We start from the raw sequence: 18,078 nt of genomic DNA on the forward strand, positions 1-18,078 counted from the left end.
TCCCCCAACTACTTGGATTTTATGGCATTCTCTCCTCCTGTCCTCTCTCCTATTGTCTCCTGGACCTTTACCCATTGCTGAATCCCTTTCTTCCTCCTATAACTCCTCCCCTGAAGAGCAGGAAGTCCAGACCTATTCTCTCCTCGTCCAGCAATTTTCTATATGCTGCTTTATTGGCATAACAGTACAATTGGAGGCCAATGTTTACTCAACATTGAGACAGGAGATTCTCAGAACAAGGATTGCAACCAGATATGGGGGTACAGAAATCAGTGTTTGAATTACGCAGTAACCTTATGCCTACATCTCCCCCTTTTAGTCTAATAAAAGGCTCTTTCCGTTCAATGACAAATTATATAATAGTGACAATTATGAAAATAATTAGGCAAGACTTATATTTGTATATTTGGCACCCTTGGATGAAGTAATCTATCAACTTTTATCATTCTAAACAATTTAGGTTTAACTGTAAGAATATAAATACCTAGTCTTCAAATCCCATTAGAGACTTAAGAAGAAATAAATAATACATAAATATGGAGGAAGTGCAAGGAAGTAGCTTCCAAAAGTATGGAAATGACAAAGATATTTGGCTGCTTGGACAGTCCCCCCCCCCCAAATTTTTCTATAACGTTGGAGTGCCATCTTTGGTCTTCTGGCTCAGAATATTTGATGGACTATTTTGTGAAGTAGGAATTATAAAGAACTTGCCTACCTTGTTCTTGCAAAGCTTGGCAGTTGATTCCTGCTTCTCATCCAGTTTGTCCAGTTTGGACAATATTCTGTTTGTCATTGACACAGGATATTTTATCAGCCAGTGGCTAGCTTGCCATATGTGATGCCTTTGACTTAGAATGGTGCTGCCAGGTGTGGCTAGCGTTACCGTCTCGTCAGCAAGAACGACGCTGCACACACAAACAGGATCCTTCTGCAGTAAAGCTTTACTGCCTCTTGAGAGGAAGAGCATAAGCTTACAACACGAAAAACGGAGACAGAGAGAGAGCAAACAGCAGAAACCCCTCCCTTATATAGGAAACTGTCCCCCGCTTAGGACGTGTCAGTCCCTGATTGGCTGTTGCTCATCGGGCGAGATGATGCCACGGGAGAGGCAGAGCACACCGAGTGGAAAATCCCTTCGCACATGCGCAGATTAGCTGTTTGTCAGCATGGGACACAGGGTGTCAGCGCCATCTTGTAATGGCGAATGTGGGCGCGGCTTCCCACAGCCAGGAGCAGACCTGTCTTCATGGTCAGAAAAACCTTAAACTAGTAAAATCTTTAAATGTCATATATTGTAGATCTCGGAAGTTTTTGAAGACTATCTATCTTATCTGAGTTTTTTGTTTCTAGCTATTTCTTTAATTTGTCAATCTAGGAAACATATTTTTGTAATTAACTAAACTAGTGCCGTATTTTTTGGCATATAAGATGACTGGGTGTATAAGACGACCTCTAACTTTTCCAGTTAAAATACAGAGCTTGGAATGTACTCGCCATGTAAGACTACCCCTCTTCCAGTGCACACCCTTTGTAACAGACTCGAGCATGTGTCTATTTGCAGGCAGGGTACAGACAGCCAGGCGCTTTATTAAATACCAGCAGACAGCAAGTGCCAACCTACAGTGCCCCTTTAAGACACGGTCCACACTCAACCTGCAGCCCTCCAAGTTGAATAGGTGGGTTCTGCTGGAGAGCCGATCCACACTCATGTTCTCCTCCTCGAGGTACAGGAAAATGTGTGCAGCTTGCTCCTCCCTGTTTCATACTCCCTGCACAGAGTAGAGAATAGGCCGTGGCACTCCCCTACTATAGGTGCTGGACATATAAAGCAAGCTGCAGGTAAATACCCTGCATATAAGATGACCCCTGACTTTGGCATGGATTTTTTAGGGGTTAAAAGTCATCTTATACACTGGAAAATACGGCATCTAACATGACCATGAGTTTGATTGCTAATATGCATTTCTTTTTTTTTTTTAAACAAGATTTATTTATTTATGTATATAGTGTTTTATCTGCATGTACACCTACAGGCCAGAAGGGACCACATCTCATTATTAGATGGTTGTGAGCCACTATGTGGTTGCTGGGAATTGAACTCAGGACCTTTGGAAGAGCAGCCAATGCTTTTAACCTCTGAGCCATCTCTCCAGCTCCTGATTTATTTATTTTATTTATTGCATATGAGTGCTTTATCTGCAGAAGAGGGTATCAGATTACACTATAGACTGTTGTGAGCCACCATGCAGTTGCTGGGAATTGAACTCAGGACCTCTGGAAGAGCAGGTGGCACTCTTAACCACTGAGCCATCTCTCCAGCCCCGCTAATATGCATTTCTTACTTACCCTAAACAGTTGGTAATAGCAGGTTTCAAAAGGACCAGAATTTAAAATTACAGTTTTAAGAATTACATGGGTAAAATACCTTAGCATGTTGTAACCAAAATAATCCTAAATCTGTGTCAGTGTACAAAGATTTATACCAATATAAGACTTTTTGCTTGTTAGTGCTCTTTGGTCTAAAAATAGATTCAATAATCTACTATTTTACTCTCATCCTCTAACCAACCTCTTTTAAACATAGACATCCATCACCCGTAGAATGACGAAGCCCCATCTCCCATGGGAATGGGGTATAGTTTTCTTAAATTGCCTCCTGTTGATTTGGGATATAGTTTTATTTTGGGGGGCCTAAGAAAATTGGGACACTTTCCAGTCTTAGGAAAGCTAGCTGTAACTTTTGCTGTCCAGTCTCAGAATGCTATGAAAGTTCAGAGCTTAAGTCAAGTCTTGACTAGAACAGTCTTTGATGCTGAACAATCTAGCTAGTCATTTTGAAATGGTCTGTGAGGTTGGATCACCTGGGCTACTTATTTGTCTTTTTTGGTGTCTGATCCTCTTGCTCTGCAAAAGATTAACTTTCAAAGGTATTATACATTTTTTTTTATTAATATCTCTATGAGCTATGCACTGGGCACAGTTCAGTTAAAGATAATTCTCTGCTCTCTGTTCAAGCAGGTAAGGCATTTGGCTTTCTGTATAAATTAGCTTGGACTGTATAACCAAAAATTTTTATAAATTTTTATTTATGCTATTTTAAAGAACAGCATGAGAAATCCTGAAGATTTTGTATAAAGATTTATTGGTCATGCATAGCTGAAGTCCTGCCTGGAGACATTTTTATATCTCAGTCAGTCTCAGAGCTGTTTCCATGTGGAGGGATCAGCAAATGATGTTACCTGTTTTGTTTGGTCTTCTTGATTTCTTTCCTTTTGTCTGCAGCCAAGGCCTTTAGGAGGGCTCCCCTTTTCAAATCTGATTTTTATCGATTTGGATGGAATCCACAGATCTTCCTTTTCCTGCAGGAACTAATGCATAATACCTCCTCCAGCTGAACACATTTCCTGCTGTCCATTCTGAGGTTATGACACCTTAATATAAGCAGGCTGATTTAGTGCAGCTGCTAGCTGAGGCTACCGCAGGGGTCTGTGACACAACAGCCGTGCTAAGAGAATGCCGTTTATTGGGAGTAACAGAGCTGCTTATACAGGGGGGGAACCAGCAATCAAGCAGCACTGTGGAAAGTCCCCAAGAGGAGGCAAACCAAGGGCCAAATAATGAGTCTCAAAACAAGGAAAATGAAGGCAACCAATGGAGCACAATGTTTCAACTGCAGAGAAAAACAAGTAATGGTCAGTACCAGCACAGCTGCAGTTCCCCACAATTTAGTTCAGCAGTTTTTTCCCGGTAATCCAATGTTTCTCAGCTGCTGTTGTTTTTTATCTACTAGCATTCAGAAAATTTAGAGTTAATAAAGCACAATAAAGTCTTTTTCTGGGTGTCTTTGCAACTTCTTTTTGCTAAGCATCTTCTTTTAAGTACAATTGGATCTCTCTAACTGATTGTAGGAGTGTGTGGTATACCTGTAATATCATTTTTATTACTATATGTGAAAAATTGCTTCATTTTACTGGAGACATATGGTGGAGCATTGTCAGCCATAATTTCTACAGGTATTCCCATAATTTCCATTTCTTCTACTAATGTGTAATTACAGAATCAGCTCTTTCAGAACTTAAAGCACAATTTGCCCATTGAAATCCTGATTATGAACCTATGGTGCAAACACCTCACTTCTCTAAACTCTGCAAAATAGAGCACACACGCCACAGGATGACCTGGTTCCAAGGCAACACTAAACAGGATCTGCATTTCTACTTTAGCATATCCACCTTTATCCAGCAATTGAACCTTGATGATACACACACAATATCCTGTCTGACCATGTTGGCCTGTAGCTGAAGCCTTTCTATCCAGCATATCAACGGCTGCCATCCTGCAGTTTCATCAAGCCTTTGTAGATTTTTCTCATCTGGAACTACCTTTTTTTTTTTTTTTTTTGGTGTTATTGTAAGTTCCAGATTGGATTTCTCCTAAGGGTCCCTATTTTGATTCAAAGATTTCTCCAACCTTTATTCTATGACCTTTAATTTAGCATGTAATTTCTCAGTCTCTTTTTTCACCAAGTCTTTCTTATCCTGATCTCTTCCAAAGAGGATATACAAAACTGTTACCACCACTGAAAAAATTATTTGTATTCTAAGAGAAACAAACTCAGGTGGATTCCAGAAGCACCGTGTCACTGTGTCTTTCATCTTTTTCAACTAATCTTTAGTCTCACAACCTCTCCCTAAGGACTTAATTTTCTTAGATCCAGCTTCCCTTATAGACCTTAACAGTTTAGATGCTTGAAGCTTCTCAGTCTGTCTCTGGCTCTTCTTCCAGAGAGAGGATTTTCCACCTCCCTCTAGGGATCCTGACCCCTCCCCAACTCTGGGAAGTTACTGAGTTCATAGGTGTTTGCTCCTCTGGCCAGCAGGAGACAGGCCAGCAAGAGCCCCTCAAAGGGATTTAGTTTTTGGCCTTGGCTAGGAAAGTCTTTTTTTTTTTTTTTGAATTTTTTTTCCTTTATTAATTTATTCTTAGGAAAGTCTTAATTTGAGAAACTTGCTTGTGTTAAAGAGCCACTTTTTCCCCCTTCAACAATGGCTCCTTAAAAGAACTGCCTCTCTGGGGTTTGTTTCAGTTTTTGTTTTCTTGTAGCCAGTAGAAGGTCTTGCTGTGCTAAGTGGTGTCTGTGAGATTTTGCCTGAAAAACTGTTTCTTTTTCTCCTTAAGAAACAGCATTAAGAAAGTGCTTTAAGCCAGGCGTGGTAGCGCAAGCCTTTAATCCCAGTATTGTCTTTCAGTAGGGTATAAACGTTACTTAACTCTTTTTTTTTTTTTTTTGTTTTTTTGTTTTTCTAGACAGGGTTTCTCTGTGTAGCCTTGGCTGTCCTGGACTCGCTTTGTAGACCAGGCTGGCCCCGAACTCACAGCGATCCGCCTGCCTCTGCCTCCCGAGTGCTGGAATTAAAGGCGTGCGCCGGTTACTTAACTCTTTAGAAAGCGAAAACTCAGCCAGACAGTGGTGATGCACGCCTTTAATCCCAGCACTCGGAGGCAGAGGCAGGTGGATCACTGTGAGTTCGAGTCCAGCCTCGTCTACAAAGTGAGTCCAGGACAGCCAAGGCTACACAGAGAAACCCTGTTTCAAAAAACGAAAAAGTGGAAACTCAGGTGGTGACAAAAATAGCCTTTGTTTTTTAAATCTCACGGGCTTTTGTTGGGATCCTAGCTGCTTTACAGTAATGCTTTTGTGCAGAGGTGAAGAAATAGCAGAGTCACATAAGCATCTTCAGTACACTTGGTGAATAGACATTTTTGCCTATTTCTCTGGTGGTGCGCCATCACCACCTGGCTTGAGGAGAAGTCTTACCTGGAGTTACTATTGTAGGAATATTATTTATGAATTATTTTAAAATTGTAAAACTTTTCTTTTTTTAAAAAAGATTTATTTATTATTTATTATGTATACAGTGCACATTAGATCACATTATAGATGGTTTTGAGCCACCATGTGGTTGCTGGGAATTGAACATAGGACCTTTGCAAGAGCAGTCAGTGCTCTTAACCGCTGAGCCATCTCTCCAGCCCAAAAACTTTTATTTTCTAAGATAAATATTTTTTAGGCTGGGCATGGTGGTGCATGCTTTTAATCACAGCACTTGGAAGGCATCGGCAGGCGGTGGTGGTGCACGCCTTTAATCCCAGCACTCGGGAGGCAGAGGCAGGTGGATTGCTGTGAGTTTGAGGCCAGCCTGGTCTACAAAAGGGAGTCTAGGATAGCCAAGGCTACACAGAGAAACCCTGTCTCGAAAAAACAAACAAACAAACAAACAAAAGAAAATGCTTTAAGCTTAGCTACTATGTAAGTTCTTGCTAGATCAGTGTAAGTTCTCCAGCACTTGCTATGCCAAATGTTAGTTATTTCTATAAAATTGTGTTTGTTTTTTTGGTTTCTCTCTTAACCTGGCTCTCACCCAAATAATTGAGACTCTATTATATTATTTGTTTATCAAGCTTCATGGTATAACAACTAAGCAGTTATTACTCTATTCTTTTTTGTTGTTGTTTTGTTTTTTGTGTTTTGTTTTGTTTTGTTTCAAGACAGGGTTTCTCTGTGTAGCTTTGGCTGTCCTGGACTATCTTTGTAGACCAGGTTGGCCTTGAACAGCGATCCGCCTGCCTCTGCCTCCCAAGTGCTGGGATTAAAGGCCTGTGCCACTACTGCCTGACTTTTTTTTTGAGATAATTTCTCTGTGTAGCCTTGGCTGCCCTGGATTCACTTTGTAGACCAGGCTGGCCTTGAACTCAACAGTAATCCACCTGCCTCTGCCTCCCGAGTGCTGGGATTAAAGGCCTGCACCACCACCACCTGGCTTGAGAAGTCTTACCTGGAGTTACTATTGTAGGAAGGTAGCTTGTCCAGTTTAGTCCTCCTAACTCTCTCAGTATTTAACATATTGGAAGATGATAATATCTACTTAATTATTTTCAGACAGTGTAGTTATTAATGAAAGTCATAAAATTAACTTATACACATTTAATATATTGCATGTTATGCACTAAATCATATTTTGAGTTGTGATTAATCACTTACACTATTAATAATTATGTCATTAAAGATGCTTGTGCATGTAAGATGTTACTATATATAATTAATAAGTATTATTAACATATATCTACAAAATAGTCTATATATTTTTGTCTTAGGGTTTCTATTGTTGCGAAGAGACACCATGACCATGGCAACCCTTATAAAGGAAAGGATTAAAATGGGGGCTGGCTCACAGTTCAGAGGTTTAGTCCATTATTGTCATGGTGGGAAGCACGGTGGTGTGCAGGCTGACATGGTGCTGGAGACGGAGCTGGGAGTTCTGCATTTGGATCAGCAAGGTCGCAGGAAAAGACAGTGACACACTAGGCCTGGTTTAAACATCTGATGCTTCAAAGCCAGCCCCCAGTGACACACTTCCTCCACAAGGCCACACCTACTCCAATAGGTGCTACTTCCAGTAGTGCTGCTCCATATGGGCCTATAAGGGCAATTTTTATTCAAACTACAATTTCTAACAATCTATTGTAGTGGGAGTCTGTTTTCTCAAAAAACCCAGTTATGTTAACGCAATTACATTTTTTTTTTTTTAATCCTAGGTGTGGAATATAGGCTGCTTCAGATTGTCCACAGCAGCTAACTATATATCTTGTGCTCTGACAGGGGCATGATCTTTGCCAGCTACAGATAGTTTAATTCTGGGAACTCTTGAGTCAGTATAAATCGGAGAGCCCTGAGAGGTCCTGCAGCAGCTTCTGCTCTTCCACTGTTGCTGCCTGCTGCTGCTGATTCCTGCCCCTGCTGCTCTTGGTTGTTGCTGTTGCTGGTTTGTCATGTGGTCCAGAGAAGAAGTTGGAGATATCCTTAGGCTATGAACACTGGGCTTGCCCCAAGGAACCCAACAACTCTAAACAGCAGGAAGTAGTCTAAAGAGACATATGCTACCCCCTTTCCCCTTTAACCTTCTGTCTCTCCTACCTGTTGTTGGGGTGTTGGAGGTAATTGGGGTAGAGAAGGGAGATAGACAGATAAGAGCTCCAATAAAGTAGATAAGACAAGTATGCCAACAAGAGGTACCCAACATGGGACACCCCTTGTTGGCAGGTAGTTTTTAGCTATTTTATTTAGGTTCTTTTTTTTTTAAGGTTTATTTATTTATTATGCATACAGTGCTCTACCTGCTTGTACCCCTATAGGCAGGAAGAAAGCATTAGATCACATTATAGATGGTTGTAAGCCACCATGTGGTTGCTGGGAATTGAACTCAGGACCTCTGGAAGAGCAGTCAGTGCTCTTAACCGCTGAGCCATCTCTCCAGCCCTTATTTGGGTTCTCGTACCTCTACCTCTCTTCCAGTCCTTATCCACCAAATCCCTTCCAACACCCTAACACCATGTAAGACAAAAAAGTTAGTGGAAAAGGGTGGAGCTTATGTCTAGATTACTTCCTGCTGACTAGGGATATAGTTCCTTGGGGCAAGTCCTGTCTTCATAGTAAGGGTATCTCCAATGTTTTCTTCCCATCAAACTGCAACAACAGCAACTAGGAGCAGCAGTGGGCAGCTGCCGCCGCCACATCTTTCTCAGAGTACCCTATCCCTCTCTGGGCTCTGGCATTTATATCCTCTCAGAGTCTCCAGAAGTAAAATAGCTGCAGCTGGCAAAGATCACGATCCTGCTAGTGCACAGGACAGTCATAGTTAGCAGCTGTGGACAAACTGAAGCAGCACCATATCCCACACCTGGAATTAAAACAGAAACATTCCCATAACACAACCTGGCTTTTAAAGAAACCAAAACTCTCACTACAGATCAGCACTGGTTATAAATTTATGTACTTTAAGGATTCATCCTTCTACTTTATGTATATGGGACAACTATTTTGAATTATTTAGGTTTTTAGGAATATATACCTCATTTAATACAGTTGCTCTATATATGTTTTCCCCAAGTAGAATATTTTACTGTGATTTACCTGTATTTAAACTGTGTCACTAGAGGCTGAAGAGATAGCTCAGCATTTAAGAGCACTGGTTGCTCTTCCAGAGGACCCAGGTTCTTTTCCCAGCACCCACATAGCACCTTAAAACAATCTATAATTCCAGTCCTAGGAGATCTGAAGATCTGATCTGATCTTCTGGCCTCTGTGGCCTTCATGGGCATGAGATGTCCATATAGTACACAGATATACGTGGAGGTAAAGTATCTATACACTTAAAAGTAAATTTTAAAATATTTTAAGAATCTATTACCAAATAGCTCTGGTTGATTCAGTTTTAGTCTATAAAATGCTTATATGATTTAACAGTTTTAGAGTGTCTTGTCTTGTTTCTCTGAAAATGTTAATATGAACTTTCCTGAAGTTATTTAAGTAATTGAATTTGGTGAAATGTTAAAAAATATAAGTAGCCGGGAAGTGGTGGCACACACCTTTAATCCTAGCACTCGAGAAGCAAAGGCAGGCAGATCTCTGTGAATTAGAAGCCAGCCTGGTCTACAGATTGAGTTCTAGGGCAGCCAAAGCTACATAAAGAAACCCTGTCTTAAAATAAAAAGAAAAAGAAAAAAAGGAAAGAACTACATGGAAGCAAATCTTAAGTCAGCAAACATTTACATATTCTTTAGACGTTGCAAATTGAATGGTCTCTGTTGCAGCTGCATGCTCTGCTGACCGTGTGCCACGTGGGCAAGTACATTTCCAGTAGCACCGTGTGCAAAGCAAGTGAAGGCACACTCTGCCAAACCCTGATCTACCGTGTTTCCATCACCCAGAGTTAGGTTAGGCTATTTGCTTCCATATGTTACTTTTCTGTGGCTGTGATAAAATACCACAATCAAAAACAACTTAGGGGGGCTGGAGAGATGGCTTAGAGGTTAAGAGCACCGCCTGCTCTTCCAAAGGTTCTGAGTTCAATTCCCAGCAATCACATGGTGGCTTACAACCATCTATAATGTGATCTGATGCCCTCTTCTCGTATACAGATGGACATGCAGACAGAACACTGTATATATAATAAATAAATAAATCTTAAAAAAAAAAAAACAACTAGCCAGGCGTGGTGGCGCACGCCTTTAATCCCAGCACTTGGGAGGCAGAGGCAGGCGGATCCCTGTGAGTTTGAGGCCAGCCTGGTCTACAAAGTGAGTCCAGGACAGCCAAGGCTACACAGAGAGACCCTGTCTTGAAAAACCAAAAACAAACAAACAAACAAAAAACAACTGAGGGAAGGGTTAATTTTGGAAACAAGCTTCTCTCTACCTTCCTGGTTTTATTTAATATTTAGGAGCAGAGGAGTTACATGATCTGATTTATGGGAGGCAGGGTGGTTGGCTCTTGTTGTTTGTTTTGTTTCACTTAATAAACTGTCTTTAAAATTATTTATTTGTGTATATAAGCACTCTATTTGTATGTATGACTGCCTGACAGAGCATCAGAAAGAAGAGGGCACCAGATCTAATTATAGATGGTTGTGAGCCACCATGTGGTTGCTGGGAATTCAACTCAGGACCTCTGGATGAGCAGTCAGTCATCTTAACCGCTGAGACGTCTCTCCAGCGCTTAATAAAATGTCTTAATTCAGAGTCCCCTTGAATTATCATCCTCCTGCCTCAGCCTCCCGTATTGATTTGTGCTTTTCAAAGGTCTTTGTGAGGGAGAGAGAGGAGCTAGTGGAACATGTTCCTAGCATGCATGAAATTCTGGGTCTGATCCCTAGCACTTAGCAGGCAAGAGGATGAGAAGCTTAACACATCCTCAGATACATAGCAAGTTGTAGGACATCTTTGTCTCACTTTAAGAAAAAGAAAGAAATCTAGCAACTTCTTGTGGAGGAAAATCTTGCAAAGAGCAGAAATAGCTGCAGGAAGGCATGTGGGAAGACACTGCAGCCGTATCTAACAAAACAGGCTGATAGGCAGGGAGCACTGCACAGGAAGGCATGTGGGAAGACACTGCTGCCGTATCTAACAAAACGGACTGAGAGGCAGGACGCACTGCAGAGGAAGCCATGTGGACACTGCAGCCATATCTAACAAAACGGGCTGAGAGGCAGGGAGCACTGCACAGGAAGGCATGTGGGAAGACACTGCAGCCATATCTAACAAAACGGACTGAGAGGCAGGGAGCACTGCACAGAAAGGCATGTGGGAAGACACTGCTGCCGTATCTAACAAAACGGACTGAGAGGCAGGGAGCACTGCACAGGAAGGCATGTGGGAAGTCACTGCTGCCGTATCTAACAAAACGGACTGAGAGGCAGGGAGCACTGCACAGGAAGCCATGTGGGAAGACACTGCAGGAAGCACTGCACAGGAGGGTACCGGAACAAAATGATTCTTTTTGAGACAGGGTTTCTCTGTGTAGCCTTGGCTGCTTTTTTACTCACTCTGTAGACTAGGACAGCCTCAAACTCAGAGATCCACCTGCTTCTTGAGTGCTGGGATTAAAGGCTTGCACCACCACACCCAGCTAAAAATTATCTTCCTTCTAAGTTTATTTTTGTTTTTTATGTTCGTTGGTGTTTTGCCTATATGTATGTCTGTGTGAGGGTGTCAGATTCTCTGGAACTGGAGTTAGAGACAGGTATGAATGGTCACATGCGCACCAGGAATTGAACCAGGTCCTTTGGAAGAACAGCCAGTGTTCTTTACTGCTGTACCATCTCTCCAGTTAAGGATTCTTTTAAAAGCATACTGAGACAGCTTATTAGTCATCCAAGAGTAAGTACCACATAGACAAGAGGATAAGTAAGTCTGGGGCCAAGGTTTTGAGTAAGAAAAACCAATCTGGAAACCAGCCTTTGTCTATATGATGTTTTAAAAAGACCTAAAGGAGCTGGGCATGGTGACCCACATGTACTCTGAGCATTTGGGTGGCAGAGGTGGGAGGGTGGTCCCAAGTTCCAGGCAGGGCTGGACTACATATTAACGCCCCGAAGGAAAGAAGTAAGGAGGGAAAGAGAAAGTCAGCAGCTTAAGGGTGTTCAAGGTGTTCAGAGGTAGAGCAGTTACGGAACATGCAAGGCTTATGGTGGTTTTGATCCCTTTCGTCATCACTACCAAGTGCTGGGATTACAGGCATGTGCCACCACGTCCGGCTTCTGCTCTTGTTATTTTTTTCAGATCACAACTGATGTGAGTAACTGAAACTATGGAAACAAAAGTCATGGATAACAGGAAATTACTGTATATAAACATTCCCTAAAAACATTAAGAAAAAGGTAATTCAACACATCAATCGATGGAAAATTATAAACAGGAAATTCAGCTGGGCGGCATTGGCGCACACCTGTAATCCCAGCACTCGGGAGGCAGAAGCAGGCAGATCTCTGTGAGTTCGAGGCCAGCCTGGTCTACGAAGTGAGTCCAGGATAGCCAAGGCTACGCAAAGAAATCCTGTCTTGGAAAAAAGAAAAAACAAACAAACAAAACCTCCAGGAAATTCAAGGAAAATCCTGATAACCAACCAAAGTAAAAACCATGAAAGTAAAACTATTAGCAATCCAAATTAAAAAGTCATCAAGAACAGTGACAAAACATGTTCAGCTGTTATAGTAAACAGGGATGAGACCGTGGGAAATGGGAACAAAACCAGAGCAAGGGCCTGTTCCTTCCTTGTGCCATAGAGATGTCAGAGGCCAAGTGGGTTGAAGTCAGGTGGTCAGGCTGGACAGCAGGGTCCTGAGTAGCTGAGCCATTGCATCCAACGTGGCTTGTTCTTCAGGAAGTCAGGTGACACTCCCACACTGCCCTTTCTCCAAGGAGTCACTCTCTGCTCCTTACCTCTCCTTTAACCCTCTACAGCTCCTGCCACTATTTAGACTTACATGCTTGTTATATGATTGTTTTACTTGTGTGTTTTTGTGTCTCCTCTCTGATGTAAGGCACATGAGAGCAGGACTCTTGTTTGGTTTTTTTCCCCCCTTGTATCTTCTGGGCTTCGACACTGCTTAGTGTACAGTAAACATTCAGTAAATTTTTCTGAATGAAATAAATACCTTTTAAATAAATGAAATTCTTACTGGGCCAGCCTGGTCTACAAAGTGAGTCCAGGACAGCCAAGGCTACACAGAGAAACCCTGTCTTGAAAAACAACAACGAAAAAAAAACAAAGAAAAACCAAAAATAAATAAATAAATAAATGAAATTCTCTAGGCTTTTCTACCCTGTTTTATGTTTTCCAGTTAAGATCTTTTAATCAATCATTACATATGTGTATTTTATGTATTTTATATATGTATATATATATTTGTGGAATGTGCATGTAGTTTTTTGAATAATTATCATTATCAGCAAAATTATTTTTATGTTTTTGGCTGTGAACCTAGCCTTTAGTGGCTGAGCCATCTCTCCAGCCCCAATTTTTTTTTATTTGGCTATTTGGCTCAAAATTTAGGCAGACTAATTTTTGTGTGTGTCTTTTAAGTGTGTGTATGTTATATGTGTGTGTGCATGCAGTGTGTATATGTGTAAAAGTGTTTGTGTGTATGGTTTTGTGTGTGGTGTTTTTGTGTGGGTGATGTGTATGTGTGTGAGTATATATGGTATGTTGTGGTGTATGTATGTTATATATAGTGAGTATGTATGTGTGCCATATATGTATATGTGTGTGGTTGTGTGTATATGTGCTGTGCATATGGTATGTATGTGGGTGTGTGAAAATGTGTGTGTGAGTGTATATGTGTGTATGTGTGATGTGAGTGTGTATATGTGTATGTGAAGGTGTGTGTTACTAGGGATTGACCCAGGGTCTTGCCCATGCTAGGCATATTCATCTTCCAGACTATTTTCTAAAAAGTCAATAAATGGAGTCAATGCTGATTAGGGGAATTAGGAGTTAGTGGTATTTGTAATTTCTTCCCCAGAGTGCTTTCTGTCTGTAACTACTCTTTCAGAGCATATCACTCCTTTTGTTGTTTTGTTTTGTTTTGTCTTTCAAGACAAGGTTTCTCTGTGTAGCCTTGGCTGTCCTGGACTCGCATTGTAGACCAGGATGGCCTCGAACTCACAGGGATCCACCTGCCTCTGCCTCACTAGTGCTGGAATTAAAGGCGTGTGCCACCACCGCCTGGCAACACTGCTTTTCATATGATAGCAATATAGTCATCGGTAAGGTACTAAAAACACTCTTTAAAAAAAGAAAACAAAAAACCTACTCTGATTTAAAACAAAACAAAAACCCCACCACTCTGATGTGTGGATTTGTTTCTCACTAGGGAAGTGCACCGGCAGCTGCTGACACACTCCAGTCTTCCCAGTCTCCCAAGCTTCTGAAGAACAAAGGCATATTGTGCAAGCCAGTCACTCAGACCAAGGCCACGGCTTGCAGGCCATACACCTACCATGCTGCATGCCAGACAGGTAAGTGTCCTGGCACCATGGAGGTTGGTTTTCTGCTTTGTTTTTTTTATAAAAAGGTAAAGACAGTAGTCCTTGATTGTGAAATATTAATTCCTGGATGCTGTCATTTAAATCCATATGCACACATAGAATTTGTATTTAGAGTTAAACATTTCATATATGTGTGCATTGCTCTTTCAAATCTATAGAGAAACCATTATAATTACTGACATACTATTTGCTTAAAAGCATTTGTAGGGCTAGGGAGATGGCTCAGAGGTTAAGAGCACTATTTGCTCCTCCAGAGGTCCTGAGTACAATTCCCACCAACCACATGGTGGCTCACAACCACCTATAATGTTATCTGATGGCCTCTTCTGGCCTGCAGTTGTACATGCAGGCAGAGCATTGTATATGTAATAATAAAATAATAAATAAATAAATCTTTTTTTAAAAAAGGATTTGTAGTACTCTTTCTTTTAAACTCTTCTTTATTTGGGGTGTTTAGCCTCAGCCTCCTTTCCAACCTCCCAACTTTACATAGGAGAGAGAACGTCAGTGGGGAGAGGGGCCCCTTTACTTCTTTTGGCTGTTTAGGGGCAATTGGGTTCCTTTGGGCTATACCTGTCTCTGCCAGCAGCAGATACAGCCAGCAGTCTCCTCCAAGCCGCTGCTCTCCAAAGCGTTTCTCACCATCTGTCGACTCCAAACCTCAATACTGTCATCTCTAGTCTCTTCAAATTGCTACACACCACACACCACACTGCATGCCACACAGTGCTCTCTCTCTGCTTTTATTATATCCTCAGAATCCTAGACTACACCTCTCTGCATGCTGCAAGGAAGGCTGTTACCAGCTAGCAAAAGCCACGCCCCTCAGGAGGCAATAAGGTGTGGACAAGCTAAAGCTCAAACTGAAATCCCACACTTGGGATTAGAATAAAAACATATTTACATAATACAACTGCGTTTATAAAGAAACCAAAACTTCCATTACAGGCATTACTGATTGAGCCTTAGTTCTTCCTCTTTCCTTCTCTCCTTCTTTTAGACTCTGCATTTAATTATTTAATTATAAGTTACTGAAAGAATACATAATAGATCTGGGGTGTTGGTGATAGAAAATTGTGCGAACTCCTACATGGAAAGCTGTATAGCATTGCCCCATCAATGGTAATGCCTTAATCCCATACTCCTTATGTTTTCAATTATTTTAATAGCCAGCTCTGCCCAAAGTGTGTGTGTGTGTGTGTGTGTGTGTGTGTGTGTGTGTGTGTTGCTGACATGTGGAATTCATACATCCCAGCTAAGGTGCTCTACCCCTAAATGTTGTTTTCAACTTGATTTTAAGTTATAGGCAGCATTGAGTCATGCTGTGCTGATGGATCTTTGTCCAGTTTTTCATAACCCGTCTATCCTAGTATACATGTTCATAACAGCAATTCAAATCTTTCCTTCAGATTTACTTCTGCCAAATGGGAAAAATGAAGAGCCTGATTCTCCACCTGCAAAGAAAAAAAGAACCGGCTTTTCCCAGTCTTATGATACAGAATATATAAAATTTGGTTTCATTATCCATTCTGGATCAAAGGAAAGTTCACCAAGACCACAGTGTGTCATTTGTGGAGAGATCCTACCTAGTGAAAGTGTGATGCCAATAAGCCTTTGTAACCATCTGAAGACAAAGCACTCAGAGTTAGAGAACAAGCCAGTAGACTTTTTTGAGGAAAAATCACTTGAAATGGAATGTCAAAACAGTTCTTTAAGAAAATGTTTACTAGTTGAAGAGTCACTTGTGAAAGCTTCTTACTTAATTGCTTTCCAAATTGCTGCCCGGAAGAAGCCGTTCTCGATTGCTGAAGAATTAATTAAACCGTATTTAGTAGAAATGTGCTCAGAAGTTTTGGGTTCAAGTGCTGGAGACAAAATGAAGGCCATCCCTCTTTCTAGTAGCACAGTTGGGTGCAGGATCAACAAACTATCTGCGGACATTGAAGAACAGCTGGTTCAAAAGCTCCGCGAGTCCAAGTGGTTTGCTCTGCAGATAGACGAGTCACCAGAGACCTCAGATGTCACCCGTGTCCTCTGCTTTGTTCGTTTCATCGATTATGACTATGGCGATGTGAAAGAAGAGTTATTATTTTGCACTGAAATGCCTTCTCCGAGCACAGATCTTGAAGTGTTTGAACTAATAAATAAATATTTTGATAGTAGATCTCTGAATTGGAACCACTGTGTTGGTTTCTGTACTGATGGGGCTGGAAGCATGACTGACAGGTGTTCCCGTTTAAGGTCAAAAATTCAAGAAATTACTAAGAACACGGTGACATTTACACATTGCTTTATTCACCGTGAATACTTAGCAGCGGAAAAGCTATCTCCATGCTTATATGCGGTTCTTTTGCAGTCAGCAAAGATTTTAAGCTTCGTCAAGAGTAGTGCCTCAGATCCACGAATGCTGAGGGCGCTGTGTGAAGAGGTGGGATCTGAGGATGCAGGCTTACCGCTTAATGCTGAAGTGCGCTGGCTGTCGAGAGGGAGGATCTTAACAAGATTATTTGACCTGAGACATGAAATTGAAATATTTTTAAATCAAAAGCAGTCAGATTTGGCCAGGTGTTTCCATGATAAGGAATGGGTTGCCAAGCTAGCCTATTTAGCAGATATACTTTCACTTATCAATAAATTAAATTCAAGTCTCCAAGGAACCGTGACTACTTTTTTCAATTTGTATAATAAAGTTGACATATTTAAGAAGAAGCTAAAATCGTGGTTGAAACACACACAAGAGGGGGATTACGATATGTTCCCTTTATTTTCTGAGTTCTTAGACTCATCGGATGTGAGCGGGAGGAATGTCGCTAGCATTATTGTTGAGCACCTGGAAGGACTTTCTCAGATGTTCCATGACTGCTACCCACCAGAAAAGGACTTGCGCTCAGGAAATCTGTGGCTCACCGATCCCTTTGCCAGTTGCCAGAACAGGAGCCTCACTGACTCTGAAGAAGAACAGCTAGCAGCATTATCTTCAGATATGAGATTAGTCTCCGCTTATAAATCAATGTCTGTAACTCAGTTTTGGGTAAACACAAAGACAAGTTACCCAGAACTCCATGAAAAGGCAATGAAACTCTTACTGCCCTTTTCAACCATCTGTTTGTGCGATGCCACCTTTGCAGCCTTGAGTGCATTGAAGCAAAGAAACCTGTTGATTTGTGGCCCCGCTCTCAGACTTGCTGTTACATCATTAGTTCCGAGGATAGAAAAGTTAGTAAAGGAGAAAGAGTAGTATCCTTATTGTTTATCATCAGAGTGTATAATTTTGTGTTAAATTTTGTATAAGTATCCTAAAATACAATTTGCTAATGTATTTATATTTTCAGTGATTAAATGTTTTAATATTTTTCCCTTTGTTGTACAGGGATCTAAGAATTGTGGGACCTAAGCATAATTATATGTAATTTTAATAACGCAAGGGAGAAAATGTAGACTTTATATTGGTGATTGTTCCTGGGGTTTCAGAGGAACTGCTTTGCTTAGGGAATTCCCCAAGAGACCAGGCCATCCCACTTGTCCCAGTACACCAGTGAGAGGTGAGCAGTGTGAAGGGTAGAGAGAGGGCGGTCCGCTTAACCAGACTGGGAAGAGCAGCTGTGACTCAGCGATTCCACTTCAACAGTTTTTTGTTTTGTTGAGATAGGGTCTCTCTACATCGCTCTGGCTGCCCTGGAACTCATTATGTAA

At 41.3% G+C, this 18,078-nt stretch overlaps 1 protein-coding gene and 1 long non-coding RNA gene across 7 annotated transcripts in view; both read left to right on the top strand.

The window, feature by feature from the left end:
• The window catches only part of ZMYM6 (zinc finger MYM-type containing 6), a 50,698-nt gene extending 32,958 nt beyond the window's left edge, over positions 1-17,740 (top strand). For all 6 annotated transcript variants that reach the window (XM_084786239.1, XM_084786244.1, XM_084786242.1 and 3 more), the window contains 2 exons: positions 14,211-14,355; positions 15,795-17,740. In XM_084786239.1, the coding sequence (XP_084642365.1) occupies positions 14,211-14,355; positions 15,795-17,623 (1,974 nt within the window). In that variant the 3' untranslated portion in view covers positions 17,624-17,740. The remainder of the gene's footprint in view (positions 1-14,210; positions 14,356-15,794) is intronic.
• Positions 6,244-12,510, top strand: LOC311600040. Its single transcript, XR_014780117.1, has 2 exons — positions 6,244-8,996; positions 10,998-12,510. It is a non-coding gene; the product is annotated as an uncharacterized lncRNA (long non-coding RNA).
• Positions 17,741-18,078: the final 338 nt, after the last annotated feature.

The sequence above is a fragment of the Acomys minous genome, assembly GCF_964271855.1.
Source record: "Acomys minous genome assembly, chromosome: 6".
NCBI lineage: Eukaryota > Metazoa > Chordata > Mammalia > Rodentia > Muridae > Acomys > Acomys minous.